At 45.8% G+C, this 15,229-nt stretch overlaps 1 protein-coding gene across 4 annotated transcripts in view; it reads left to right on the top strand.

Annotated features, from left to right (window-relative positions):
- The window catches only part of mcf2a (MCF.2 cell line derived transforming sequence a), a 35,595-nt gene extending 28,918 nt beyond the window's left edge, over positions 1-6,677 (top strand). For all 4 annotated transcript variants that reach the window (XM_048176788.1, XM_048176787.1, XM_048176790.1 and 1 more), the window contains 5 exons: positions 1,843-1,943; positions 2,375-2,487; positions 2,589-2,701; positions 5,125-5,228; positions 5,332-6,677. In XM_048176788.1, coding sequence (XP_048032745.1) covers positions 1,843-1,943; positions 2,375-2,487; positions 2,589-2,701; positions 5,125-5,228; positions 5,332-5,372 — 472 coding nt within the window. In that variant the 3' untranslated portion in view covers positions 5,373-6,677. The remainder of the gene's footprint in view (positions 1-1,842; positions 1,944-2,374; positions 2,488-2,588; positions 2,702-5,124; positions 5,229-5,331) is intronic.
- The last annotated feature ends 8,552 nt before the right edge of the window (positions 6,678-15,229 follow it).

Below are 15,229 nucleotides of genomic sequence, written 5' to 3'. Positions count from 1 at the left end.
ATTCAGCAAGGATGCATTAAATCAATCAAAAGTGGCAGTAAAGACATTTATAATGTTACAAAAGATTAGATTTCAGATAAACACTGTTCTTTTGAACTTTCTATTCATCAAATAATCCTGAAAAAAAATATTGTACACAAATATTTTGTACAATTGTACACATTAAATGTTTCTTGAGCAGCAGATCAGCATATTAGAATGATTTCTGAAGGATCATGTGACACTGAAGACTGGAGTAATGATGCTGCAAATTCAGCTTTGCCATCACAGGAATAAATTACTTTGTGAAATATATTTAAATAGAAAACAGTTATTTTAAATTGTAATAATATTTCACAATATTACTGTTTTTACTGTATTTTTAATTAAATAAATGTAGCCTTGGTGAGCAGACGAAACTTCTTTTAAAAACATTAAAAATCTTAGTGGTTCCAAACTTTTGGACTGTACTGTGTATATATATATATATATATATACACTGAACAAAATTATAAATGCTACACAATGTTTTTGCCCCCATTTTCATGAGCTTTTTCTATGCACACAAAACCACCAGTGACCACCAGTGAAATGGGGGTGACCACCATTTGCCTCACGCAGTGCAACACATCTCCTTCGCATAGAGTTGATCAGGTTGTTGATTGTGGCCTGTGGAATGTATGCCACACCTGTGAGGTGGATGGATTATCTCGGCAATGGAGAAGTGCTCACTAACACAGATTTAGACAGATATTTGAGAGAAATAGGCCTTTTGTGTACACAGAAGAAGTCTTAGATCTTTGAGTTCAGCTCATGAAAAATGGGGGCAAAAACAAAAGTGTTGCGTTTATAATTATGTTCAGTGTATATACATAGTAGATTTGAATCGGTCGTCACTAACATCAGTGAAGGTCAGATTATCATTATTAGAATTTGACTTAAATCATATAATGTTGCAGTTTCTAAAAAAGTTACTGGCCAACCATTTTTACTCTAATTTGGTGTTTCGCGAGTGTTAATTCTGGACCTTGTGTGTAAGCCTGACATATTTCTTGTATTTGTATATACGAAACCCATACACATTCAGATTGTTTCATTTGAACAAATCCTAAGTAAAAGTGTTTGAAAAAATTTCTGATGATGATGATGATGGGGATGAAGCCGCTGTGTGTGGTTGCCTGTCCTCCCACAGGGCCGTGCGGCCTTCCCGTGGCGTTCTTAAGGGCTGCCTTCCCCACCTGGACCTTGTGTCCCTGTCGGGGGGCGTGTGTGTGTGCCTTCGCGCTCGGAGCCCACGCCTCACTCGCCCCTCCCAGCGACAGTGACGCTCAGTGGTAAAGCAGGCGGGAGGGGGGGCCGATCCGATCTGTGCTCCGTCACATACAGGGCTGCTACGGCCACATTTTACCCACCATCGCCGTCCCTTCCATACACACCTCACCAGCAGTTCCCTGCTCATCAGTATAACAGGCAGATGCTTTACCAGCTCATCTCTGCATCTGTTTTGCATGACATGCAAACAAAAGAGAACACCAGAAGAGTTTGGTTTGACTCCATTGTTTTTGGCTGTTGAACAACGCTTTGAAGACAGGCCTTTTTTTGAGATCAAGACAGATATGCTAACCAGCTTAGCCTGTTGAGTCGTATCTCGACAAATCAAGACTCTTTATTTTCACTTCATTTTCTTATCAGCACGTCTGTAATGAAAGAATCATGAAAATTACTGCCATCTGTCCATATCTGCCAGCTTCTTATATGGTTTGTGCTGAGCTGATGGCTGGTTTGGCTCCTGTTTCATGTATAAGAGATGGTGTTTGCGTGAATGATTGTTTATTTACTTCATGCTCTGCTCTTATCCCACAGCAAACAGCAAAGAGCGTCAGTCAGCTCAGAGGGGACTGAGTCAGGCCACAGCAGTCCAGATCCGTTCAGCTGCTCTAGCCAGCACCAGCGCAACAGACGCAGTGAGTACTAATTAAACACCTGCACATACTGTACACACTTAACTGTGCCATTTAAGTATACAAATGCAGACGTGAATGTGTTAGGCCAACAAAATGCATGTGGTCTCTTTGTGCAAACTTCATTTTAAGTACTTACCAACATATACTTATAAACACTTCCAAAGCAGCATAGTTAAAGTGTAATTCTTACTGTTTTACTTGATTCTAGACATCACTCTCAATGTAAAACCATCATCCCCATCACCACAAATTTCACACACAAAGAGTAAACATGAAGAAGCATGTGATTTCTTCACCCAGATACATGTTGTCTAAGCTGGCGCAGGCTGTCAGCATCAGTTGGGTTAATCAGACACTATATATTGAATTCTGAGTATTTCATGAATCAGAATGCAAGGGTTTATACTGAAGCATGCGGTGTGTTTGTGTAGGCTGGCCGGGTGCACCTTATTCTGTAGATATCTGTGAAGGTCTGGAGGACTGGAGTGCAGCAAACAGCCTCTCTAACCCGTCTGACACTGAGGAGGAGGACGCCTCCCATCTGGTGAGACATCCCACACTCATTTACTTATTTCAGATGTGGTAACTTGTGTAGGGTGACGCATGTTTTTTTAAAACCTTCACTTGTTCATCTGTTTGTTTTAGGTTCCAGGCAGATACAGGGCCTTTGTCGACTGGAGGAAAACCGGGCTGGATAACTTGATCATTAAGTGTGGTGATGTCATACAACTACAGCATGAGGAAAATGATGGCCAGTGGTGAGTGATGTGAGGGGGACATAAAGGAATGTTCTGGGTGAAATGCAACTTAAAGGGATAGTTCATACAAAATTGAAATTTCTGTCATCCTCATGTTATTCCAAATCTGTACAATTTACTTTCTTATGCAGAAAACAAAAGAAGATACTTTGAGAAATGCCTCAATGTTTGTTTGTCCAAATCAGTAGTTGATTAAAAATCAACATTGATTAAAAACATCATCTTTTGTGTTCCACAGAAGAAGCACAGGTTTAAACAACATGAGGGTGAGTAAATGATGACAGAATTTTCATTTCAGGGTGAACTATCACATTAAACTCAATAGAATCGTGAATTTGATTCTTTCAATGTGTTAAAAAAATGTGTTGAGAAATGTAGTCCCATTATCAAAAAGAACAATTTCAACAAGGGTTGGGGAAAGGTTTTGTGGCAAAATTCAGAATTAAAGAATTAAATTCAACACAAGTTGCTTTACTTGTTAAAGGTGCCATAGAATTTAAAATTGAATTTACCTTGGCACAGTTGAATAACAAGAGTTCAGTACATGGAAATGACATACAGTCTCAAACACCATTGTTTCCTCCTTCTTATGTAAATCTCATTTGTTTAAAAGACCTCCGAAGAACAGGCGAATCTCCACATAACACCGACTGTTACGTAACAGTCGGGATCATTAATATGTACGCCCCCAATATTTGCATATGCCAGCTCATGTTCAAGGCATTAGACAAGGGCAGGACGTCTGGATCTGTGCACAGCTGAATCATCAGACTAGGTAAGCAAGCAAGAACAATAGTGAAAAATGGCAGATGGAGCAATAATAACTGACATGATCCATGATAACATGATATTTTTTGTGATATTTGTAAATTTGTCTTTCTAAATGTTTCGTTAGCATGTTGCTAATGTACTGTTAAATGTGGTTAAAGTTACCATCGTTTATTACTATATTCACGGAGACAAGAGCCGTCGCTATTTTTTTATTATTAAACACTTGCAGTCTGTATAATGCATAAACACAACTTTATTCTTTATAAATCTCTCCAACAGTGTGTAATGTTAGCTTTAGCCACGAAGCACTATCAAACTCATTCAGAATCAAATGTAAACATCCAAATAAATACTATACTCACATGATCCGAAGCATGCATGCAGCATGCATAACGAACATTTTGTAAAGATCCATTCGAGGGTTATATTAGCTGTGTGAACTTTGTTTATGCACTGTATTATAGTCGAGAGCTCGGGGGGCAGGGAGCATGAGATTTAAAGGGGCCGCAGCCTGAATCGGCGCATATTTAATGATGCCCCAAAATAAGCAGTTAAAAAAATTAATAAAAAAAAATCTATGGGGTATTTTGAGCTGAAACTTCACAGACACATTCAGGGGGCACCTCAGACTTATATTACATCTTGTGAAAAAACATTCTAGGGCACCTTTAAAAAACTGCAGTTACTGTATATGAAATTCAATTTATTTTAATTCTACTTCTTAACATTTAAATTCAAAATGTGAACCTGTTTGTTACCTCAGTTTAAATTCAGTTATTGAATTGGAATTCAAAAGGCAATTTCAATTGTGAATAAAGCAAAACTTTACAGGGCAAATAACACATTTTTACTAACAACTTTACAGGGCAAATAACACATGCATTACTGAATAATTCATGCAAGCACTTTAACAAAAAATGAGATTCACATTTCTGCTTTTAAGCACTCCATAAGCTTTGTAGATTTTGAAGCCAAAAAAAAAAATGCATTCATCCATCATTAAAGTAATCCATACTTAAGTTAATAAAGGCCTTCTGAAGTGAAGCAAAGCATTTTTTTTTTTTTTAAGAAAAATATCCATATTTAAAACTTATCTATAATAACTGGCTTCCGGCAGATGACCGGATGCATCGATTTGCAGCAGAAGAGTAACCTGTGACCTGACATATGATGCAATGATGAACGCGAAAGCACAGAGGATAGAGCAAAACAAAACACAGGTCAAGAATTAGAAGTCTAAAACGATAATTTTTAAAGAGAAATGTCGGAGGATTTCGAAATAAGAAAAGAGGAGCTTGAGTATGTTGTACAGCCTTATTTGTTTAAACCGCGGAAGGCCCCTCACTTCAGAAGGCCTTTATTAACCCCCTGGAGCCATATGGATTATGTTTATAATGGATGGATGATTTTTTTTGCCCCCCTTCACTACCATTATAAAGCTTGGAAGAGCAACGATATTTTTATATATAGATCTCCAATTGTGTTCGTCTCAAAGAAGACAGTCATATACACTTAGGATGGCTTTAGGGTAAATAAATCATGGGATCATTTTCAGGTGAACTATCCCTTTAAAATGCTTATGGTAGTTCAATATTAAAGTGGCTTTAAATGTTAGTTTGGTGTAAATTCAGTTCAGTTATGAACTGTCACAGGTTGGTGAAGAATCTGAGTCGCAGACAAGAAGGCCGTATCCCTACTGCCAACCTACAGGGCATTCTGGGAGACAGCATCAAGAATCACTCCAACCGGCTTGGAGGTGAGAGTCTATCTGGACATCCGCTGCCTGTTTAGTGTAGTTCCCTGAAGAAACAAAAGTTTCCTTGTTGCATATGACCCATGCTGCCTTATCTTCTCTGCAGACCCAGGGAACCGTAAAGCACGGAAGCTCAGCTCGCCGTGAAGAAATCATCCAGTGCTATATCGGACCTTCACATTCACACTTGGTAGCTCAGATTGGATGTGACTACATGGATTCAGACTTGACCAGCAGGATTGTATTCCAGCGTTCTTGTTCTGACCGTCATTGCGATCAGACACTACTAAAATGCAAAATACATCGTTTTTTTACACCTTACAAGAGATCTGCACCATTTCAGAAAACCCAGAGAGCGCTCTTAAAGATCTGTCCTCTGCCGAAACACTTCAGTCCTCCTGACTACGTAAAGCCTAGAACATTCTGACTCTGCAATTGTCCCAGTAGACTTGACAGTTTTTTTTTTATGAATCAAGGCCCATGAAAAACACTTCTGATCTGGCTTTGTCGCTGTCTTCATGGTTACCTCTCCTAGAAGACCAATGAAAACATCCCGTTCGTAACGGACCTGGATTTTTAAACTGTGTGCGTTTGTGCTGTTATTTATCGTGTACTGTTACTATTGTAGTATTTATCCTCTTTGAACAAACAGAGCTCTACCTGAGAGCTTCAATGCCAAATCATGTAGTGCCATAATGCCTGTTTCCCAACTTTATTTAATGTAGATACCTCAAAAAATATTTCAAAGCACTTTATTCAGGTCACACAAATTTGTGGTCTTTTGTGTCTCTCTACAGCTTTAAACCAGTTGAATTTTGCATGCCGTCAATTCTTACCTCTCTTATTTAGTAAAATTCTCTTGTCAGGCACTTTACATGCAGAATCTACTCCACCAGCTTGAAGACCTGGGGGCTGTCATGTAAATGTTGACTTTATAGCCACAAATATGAGTCATGAGGGGGCGAGCGGAGCTCATGTGTGTTTCTTGTCACAATCATGGCGCCATGTGCGCCTGCAAAATCAGAGCAATGTTAATGGTGATTTCTTATTAAGTGAGATCATACAGCAAACATTAAATATACCCACTGTTTTGAATAATTAATTAAACATTAATTGCAGCCTTATATGAATTTACTACACAAAATCAGGCCCACAGTTGGAGGGCTGACTTTGATATATACCAGCGTTTGAAGTGCAAATGAGCTGTGTGTAGCAGCAGGAGACGCTGTGGAGTACATATCTCTTATGTTATTAATTTTGCTATCAAGTTGTTCCCTTCCAGCGTGGAGCTTCAGGCACACATCCAAAATCAGACCATGTAAAGAATATATATCTGTGTTATATTAAGGTCCTTTCACACCAAGAATGGTAACTATAAAGATAACTATAACGATAATTATATCAGCGTCTACGCCAGTGGACGATGCAGTTCCCTTTCGATACTTCACTCGTACTGCGTATGGGGAAAGGTCTCCCTTTTTCCCCGCTGCTGAAGCCTTTTTCAATAACGCAGTGTAACTGCACCGTCATTGGTTCACTCATAGACAAGTTGTTGAACCAATGGCGGCGCGGCATAGCTGCGCGGCCTATGGCGACAAAGCGCGCGAATATTCCCGCCGAAATGGGCGGGGTATAGGGCTATATAAGCAGGCGTTTCGCCATAGGATTTCAGTGTTTTCTCCTTCAGCGACGACATCTACTTCTCTTCGCTGATCTCCGCCTGAAGCCGAAGAAGCTCGCCGCCTTCTGCTCTCGCCGCCGTCTGAAGAGGCTCCCGCAGCGGACTCGCCTGGACTCGCCGGTGGAAGAAAGCGCCGGCGCCCTCGCGGACTGCAGCTTCTAGCGCCGTCGCCGAGCCGCCGCCTCCCGCTTCCCGCTTCCGGCCGCTTCCTGTGCGTCCCCTGCCGCCATCCGGCGCGCCGCCTGAGAGCTTCATCCGCGGCTTAAACGCCGCTCTAAAAGAGCGATTTTCAGCGGTTTTCACCGCTCTAAGAGCTTCCGCGGCCCTCGCCGCTCTAAAAGAGCCACCCAATTGCCGTTTTCACGGCAGCGGCGTCTCACGATGCCCCGCCACTCATGTGGTACTTGCAGGGCCCCCCTGCACGACGACGATGGACACAGCGAGTGTGTCGCTTGCCTGGGCAAGCCCCACGCAGACGGCGCGCTCGCTGGAGACTCATGCCCGCACTGCGAGTGTATGAGTCTCGCTTCCCTGCGCTCGCGGGTCGCCTTCTTCACTGAGGGCGATCTCGCCGCTCGCGCCCTCCCGTCTCCTTCCTCCCGCGAGCCGGCGAGGAAAAGACAGCGGGGTAGAGCGACTCAGCGCCAGGAGTTGAGCGAGCTCACGCCGGCCCAGCCCCCGCGTGCCTCGCCCTCTCCTCCCAGGGAACTCTCTCCCGTTCTGTTCTCTCGCCCTGAGCAGCGTCCCTCCGCAGAAGCGAGTGACCTCGTCTCATTCGGGGGAACAGACGACGAACAAGACGACTCCATGTCTCTTGCGGCTTCCGAAGCGGAAGGATGGGCTGGCGAGCCGGAAGACCCCGCTCCACCGCCTCCCTTGGAACCCATCGAGCATGGCCAGGGCATGGATGCCGAGCTCTTCCGCATCCTGTCTAGGGCCGTTGAAGAGCTGGACCTCGAGTGGGCCCCTCCAGAGGAGCCGTCTCGCAGCCGCCTGGACGAATGGTTTCTGCCAGGCCGCCGCCAAGCACCTCGCCAGCGTTCAGCGCCCTTCTTTCCTGAGGTCCACGAAGAGCTGACGAAGTCGTGGCGCGCTCCTTACTCTGCCCGCCTCCACACTACGCACCGCTCCGCCCTCACCGCCGTCGACGGCGCCGAGGAGAAGGGATACGAGCACTTGCCACCCCTAGATGAAGCGGTGGCTGCTCACCTCTGTCCTCCCGCGGCTGTGGGTTGGAAGACGAAGAGGGCCCTTCCTTCCAAGCCCTGTCGGACCACCTCTACTCTGGCTGGACGGGCTTACACCTCGGCGGGCCAAGCTGCCTCTGCGCTCCACACCATGGCCATATTTCAAGTATTCCAGGCCAAACTCCTCCGCTCTCTGGATGAGTCTGGAATCGACGCGCCAGCCTTCAAAGATCTCCGCAGCGCCACGGATCTTGCCCTGCGAGCTACGAAGGCTACGGCCCAGGCCATCGGTCGTTCCATGGCCAGCCTGGTCGTGTTGGAGCGCCACCTGTGGCTCAACCTAACGGAGATCAAAGACCTAGACAAGACGGCCTTCTTAGACGCCCCGGTCTCGCCTTCTGGTCTCTTCGGGCCTGCAGTGGATGGCTTCACTGAGCGCTTTACTGCCGCGCAGAAATCGTCTCAGGCTATGAGGCATTTCTTGCCTAAGCGCTCCAGCTCCGCTTCTGCGTCTAGCCGCCCCAGGACTGCGCCGGCTCAGCAGAACAAACCAGCCCCACCTGCAAAACAGGCAGCGCCGCCCCAGGAGCATCGCCAGCGCTCGCGCCCTGCGAAGCGCCCTCCCTTCCCGAGGCGCCAGGGACCCCGGCCCAGGATTGTGCTGGACCCGGTGCCTCCGAAGTCGTCCTGATTCGTCGGACAGGAAGAGGATGGGGGACCGTCCCGTTATGACCGGACCACCCCAAAAGCTCCCACGAGTAATTTCCCCTCCGCCTCGTTTATTTCCGGGCGTGGGAAACAAACTCCAAGTGACAGCTGGGCCCACACCTGTTGCGCCCACTCCAAACGCCGTTTTCACGGCGAACAAATTTTTACCTCATCACAAAAAGAGCAAATTTCCTCTTCCACCCCTCGCGGTGTACGACCCTCTCAACGACGGTCTGTCACCCAACATTATTCAACCCCTAGCCACTCGGGCCGAGGCCTGGCAGGCCATCCCCGGTGTGTCAGAATGGGTCATGGGGATCGTAAACCAGGGCTACTCGCTCCAGTTTGCACGACGGCCCCCCCGCTTCGCTGGGGTGCTTCAAACATCGGTCAATCCGGACGACGCTCATGTCCTCCGGGCCGAAGTCATGTCGTTGCTGGAAAAAGGAGCTGTGGAAATGGTTCCTCCGTCAGAGAGCGAGACAGGCTTTTACAGCCGCTACTTTCTGGTCCCCAAAAAGGATGGCGGTCTCAGACCCATCCTAGACCTCAGGCTTTTGAATCACTCCCTCATGAGACGGAAGTTCAAAATGCTGACGCTGAAGCAGATCCTCGCGCACATTTGCCCCGAGGACTGGTTCTGCTCGCTGGACCTGAAGGATGCGTATTTTCACATCCAGATAGCCCCCCGTCACAGACGATTCTTGAGATTCGCATACGAAGGGGTGGCATACCAATATACGGTCCTGCCCTTCGGGCTGTCTCTGGCTCCCCGCACTTTCACCAAGTGCATGGACGCGGCGCTTTCCCCTCTGAGACAGATGGGAATCCGGGTTCTGAATTATCTCGACGACTGGCTCATCTTAGCCCGTTCGCGAGACGAGCTGGAACGCCACAGATCCGTGCTCCTCAGCCATCTACAATGCCTGGGTCTCAGGGTCAACTTAGCCAAGAGCTCGCTATGCCCCACTCAACGAATCTCGTTTCTGGGAGCAGTTTTCGACTCGGTCCGTATGACGGCAGTAGTCTCGCCAGAGCGCGCCCTGGCAATTCAGCAGCTCACGGCATCTGTCACGAACAAAGCCTATCTCCCTCTGAAGTTTTTCCAGAGGCTGCTAGGGCTGATGGCTTCCGCCTCCCCGGTGCTGCAGCTAGGCCTTCTTCGGATGCGGCCTCTTCAGTACTGGTTGAAGTTCCGGGTTCCTCCCAGCGCATGGCGGCACGGCCGCCTATGTCTCAAGGTCAATCGGGCCTGTCTTCTAGCCCTGAAACCTTGGATGGATCCAGTATGGTTCCAGCGCGGAGTCCCTTTACAGGCGGTCTCACGGAGGACGGTGCTCTCAACAGACGCCTCCAACTTGGGCTGGGGCGCTGTGTGCGAGGGCAGACCGGCCTTCGGCTCGTGGAGCCACGAGGAAAGCCATCTACACATCAACTGTCTAGAGATGCTAGCAGTGATGAAAGCCCTTCAGTTCTTTCAGGCTTACTTGACGGGACGTCATGTTCTAGTTCGGTCAGACAGTATGACGGTGGTGTCATACCTGAACCACCAAGGCGGTCTTTCGTCCAGCCGCTTATGCGCTCTGGCGAAACGTCTGCTGGAATGGGCTCTTCCGAGGCTTCAGTCGCTCAGAGCGACTCATGTTCCTGGCAGGAACAATCTGGGTGCGGACATGTTGTCACGGAGCAACATCCCCTCCGACGAGTGGATGCTCCACCCCCAAGTGGTCCTCACGATCTGGGAGTTCTTCGGGAAGGCAGAGGTAGACCTCTTCGCCTCAGAAGACAACTCTCATTGCCCAACATTTTTCTCGAAGGAAGTAGATGCTCTGGCCCACACATGGCCCAGCACGCTCCTTTATGCTTTCCCTCCGATCGCACTGATCCCCCAGGTCATCAGGCGTATCAGAGAAGACCAGCACAGAGTCCTTCTGGTGGCCCCGCTCTGGAGGAACCAGGTTTGGTCCTCAGAGCTATTCAGGCTCTCTCTAAGAGCCCCGTGGCCGATTCCCCTGAGACGGGACCTCCTCTCTCAGGCAAACAGAACAATTTGGCACCCACAGCCGCAGCTCTGGGCTCTGCACCTCTGGTCCCTCGATGGGAGCCGACTAGCCTCCCCGAGGACGTCCTAAATACCATTTCTCAGGCTAGAGCCCCGTCTACGAGGCGCCTCTACGACCAGAAGTGGTCAGTCTTTGTTGATTGGTGTTCAACACGCAACATAGACCCTGTGGAGAGTGACGTATCTTCCATACTGTCTTTCCTCCAAGAACGCTTGGAAATGGGGCGCTCCCCTTCCACGCTTAAGGTTTACGTAGCAGCCATTGCAGCGTTCCACGCTCCTATTGCTGGCCAATCAGTGGGACGAAACGGGCTTGTGATCCGTTTTTTGAGAGGTGCTAGGCGTTTGAATCCTCCTCGCCCTCTCACTATTCCCTCCTGGGACCTCTCGTTGGTCCTCAGGGCCTTGAAAGGAGCCCCATTTGAACCAATGGGTTCAGCCGACCTCAGGCCCCTAACGCTAAAAACCGCTCTGCTACTAGCACTAGCATCGGTAAAGCGTGTTGGCGATTTGCAGGCCCTCTCCGTGAACCCTGCATGCCTCGAATTCGGGCCTGGTGACTCTAAGGTCGTTCTGAAACCTAGGCATGGCTACGTCCCTAAAGTGCTCTCAACTCCGTTTAGAGCTCAGGTCATCTCGCTCTCTGCTCTTCCTCCCTCGGCGGACGAACCAGAGCTGCAGCTACTCTGCCCAGTCAGGGCATTGAGGACCTACATAGACCGATCACAGTCTTTCAGACAGTCGGATCAGCTCTTTGTTTGTTTTGGCGGCCGCACCAAAGGGTCTCCGGTCTCGAAACAACGCATTTCCCGTTGGATAGTGGATGCTATTAACCTGTGCTACTCCTCACTGGGCACTAATTGCCCCATAGGAGTCAGGGCCCACTCCACTAGAGGAATGGCTTCCTCGTGGGCTTGGTCCAACGGAGTTTCCATCCAAGACATCTGTGAGGCGGCCGGCTGGTCTTCGCCGTCCACCTTTGTCAGGTTCTATCACCTCGATGTCCCGACCTTACAAGCTCGGGTCCTGTCGGTGTGATTAGCGGCCTCCAACAAGTCCCGCTTCACGCCACCATAGGAAGTATCTTCCTTCAGTGTAACCATGGGTTCGGTTAGGCTTTGCCTCCGCTTGTCCTTTTGGCCCCCCTCTGGGTTGGCCAAATGCAAGCTATATCGTTCCCAGCCGTGGCACGGCGTGGTTGAATTCGTTCCCCATACGCAGTACGAGTGAAGTATCGAAAGGGAACGTACTCGGTTACTAACGTAACCTCGGTTCCCTGAGATACGGAACGAGTACTGCGTCACTTGCCGTGCCACGAGGCTGCGGCTCAGGGTCGTCGCTTCAGTCGATTGACACTGAAATCCTATGGCGAAACGCCTGCTTATATAGCCCTATACCCCGCCCATTTCGGCGGGAATATTCGCGCGCTTTGTCGCCATAGGCCGCGCAGCTATGCCGCGCCGCCATTGGTTCAACAACTTGTCTATGAGTGAACCAATGACGGTGCAGTTACACTGCGTTATTGAAAAAGGCTTCAGCAGCGGGGAAAAAGGGAGACCTTTCCCCATACGCAGTACTCGTTCCGTATCTCAGGGAACCGAGGTTACGTTAGTAACCGAGTACGTTTTCTGCTTTAAAGGAAGCTAAACTTACATTGCTGTATTGTTTTTAATCATTCATCAGCTGGAAAAAAATCTCTCTGTGTTGTTATCTTTAGAGTTGTGGTGTGGACTGCTATTCTTTTACTTTCAGAACGGATTTTAGAAGTATCTTTATCTTTATTTTATATAGCTTTCCTGGTTGAATGGGCCTTTAGCCATATGTACTGTCAGTTTTTCGTATTTACATGCTTATTCATGTCCTAATGTCTGAGACCACATAGCATTTAATCCTGTTTTTTTTTTTGTTTTTTTGTTTTTTGGGGAACTGGCTTCTAAATTATTCTTTTTGAGGGAATGTACCTGTATTGACTGTTGTATTGTAACAATGTTCTGTTTAAATTTGTACAGCCTATTGAAAATTAAGAAATACATTTTTTTTAATCAACTTGGGGTCAGTAAGATTTTTTAGAGTCCCCTGTAGTCAATAATTTTATCCCTTAAAACTCATCTTTGATCACCAAAATTACATATTTAAATGTTTTTTTTGTTGTTGTTTTTTTTCATTTTTTTTAAAGCCTTAAAATACCTTGAATGTAACTCTACACCCTTGCCTCATTTAATATACACGGATCTATGAATAAGATAATTAGCCCCGCCTCCACTCACTCGCACGAGCTCAGATGAGATCCACTCGGTCAACTTACTGAGGTAAACGCTGCACAATGATAGAGCTTTTTACAACGTCGGACACATCACGGTAATTAATATAATTAGCGTTTTGGTTTTGCTGATGCTACACAAACCATGTTCACATTTACGAGTTAGACAGCTTTCTTCTAACAATCAGTATCCTTAGAAATGCTTTGAACAACTCAGAACGTCAGTGGAGAAAGGCATAAAGTTCATAACACTGTAATATGCATCATACACCCGCCATATTGCTAAATCTACCTGATTTTTCATATCAACAGAAAAATATACTGGGATAACCTTCCTTTGAGACTCCCTTGCACGGTCAGTTAATGATATGCTAAAGCCTGCTGGCACATTAACTTGATTGGTTACAAGGTAGTTTGTGACGTCAGAAACACCAGCGATTTCAAACCGCAGGCTTCTTTGAGGCCCCGTTTACTCTAGTGTGTTTTCGTTTTAAAACGCATAAGTTTTGCTACGGTTATGCCTGTCATTTACACAACGCTGGCATTTTCGAACCTCGAAAACGGAGACTTTCAAAAACGCTGCAGACCACGTTTTAGTTTAAAAATGCCGGGGTTGCGTTTCAGTGTAAACAGACCAAAATGCAGACTTTTGAAACCGATGACGTGGCTGCCCACGTTTGCTCTGCGTATCCTTGACGACCGTGTAAACAATACCGTTACTGAATTGCAATCTTTGCTGGCTTTGTTGTAATTTTTAGCAGCCATTGTGCAGTTAAACTCAGCATTTTTTTAAATACTGCAGCTGCCTACATGCACAAGAGGCAACTATTTGTTTACACTTATACACGCATGCCCAGTGTGCAACTGTGCATGAACAGTCATGTGACATGCATTTTCGGCCTTGTTGTGTAGACGTGGATCGTTTCTGAAACGCTGTGGAAACGCCAGTGTAGACGAGGATTGTTTTCATTTTAAAACGCCGTTTTAAAACAAAAATGCACTAGTGTGAACGGGGCCTGAGACAATCTTTGGTTTACTGCAGTTTTAAAGAGAAAATACTCACCAATGGTGTTGACTTATGAATTTGCACATGGTTTGTCTTAAAGCATATTAAAAACACCACATAGATATATAAACAACATTAAAAACGTGATTTTCACCACAGGGGGACTTTAATATTTTTGAAAGAGGTCTCTTATGCTCACCAAGGCAGCATTTTTGATCAAAACTATTACAAAATATTACAATATTCAATATTACAGTATTACACACTCCAGTCTTCAGTGTCACATGATCCTTCATAAATCATTCTAATATGCTGATTTGCTGCTGAAGAAACATTTTTTTTATGATCAGTGTTGAAATATTGTTGAATATGCTGCCTAATTTTTTTTGTTTGTTTTTTTGTGGAAATCATGATGCACTTATTTTCAGGATTATTTGATGAATAGGAAGTTAAAATAGAAATCTTTTGTAACATTATAAATGCCTTTACTGTCACTTGATCAATTTGTGTCCTTGCCAAATAAAAGAATTTCTTTAAAAAAAAAACAAAAAAAAAACTTTATAACCCCAAACTTTTGAATGGTAGTATTTATATAATAATAATAATAGTTTAATTTACATTAACAAGATGTGAAGTCAAAGGCACATATACATCATAAACATTAACTTTATCTCCCAGAGATTGGCCTGAAATGATGAAAGGATCTTTCACAGGTGAGAAGTGAGTGATCCGATGCCTCCGGTGTTTATGGGTAATATCCAGTGATTTTCAGAACTAGGGCACGAGTCTTTTTAAGAACGCTGTTGAAATCTTAAGTAGGTTTCTAGTGTCAGATATTTTCAGTTATCCCATCTCTCACGCTCTTCTAGTTTTCCCTCTTAATGCGGTGGCAGTTCAAAGCTTGAGGGGCTACATTTTGTTTCCTTTGCTGTTTGAATGAGAGGTTCTAACCATGTAGCAAGACAGTACTTTGCTTAATAACATACTTGCTTTCATTAGACCACAGGAGAAAACAGTGCTACTGAGCATGTGTCTACTGAGTATAATTATTGATTATTAAATGTCCTTATGGGAAAGTGAAGATACTAAGTAATGCATAA

This window comes from Megalobrama amblycephala, linkage group LG23, assembly GCF_018812025.1.
Source record: "Megalobrama amblycephala isolate DHTTF-2021 linkage group LG23, ASM1881202v1, whole genome shotgun sequence".
In the NCBI taxonomy this organism is placed as follows: domain Eukaryota; kingdom Metazoa; phylum Chordata; class Actinopteri; order Cypriniformes; family Xenocyprididae; genus Megalobrama; species Megalobrama amblycephala.
Note: the sequence above shows the minus strand (reverse complement) of the source record. Positions and strands in the feature narration are given on the sequence as shown.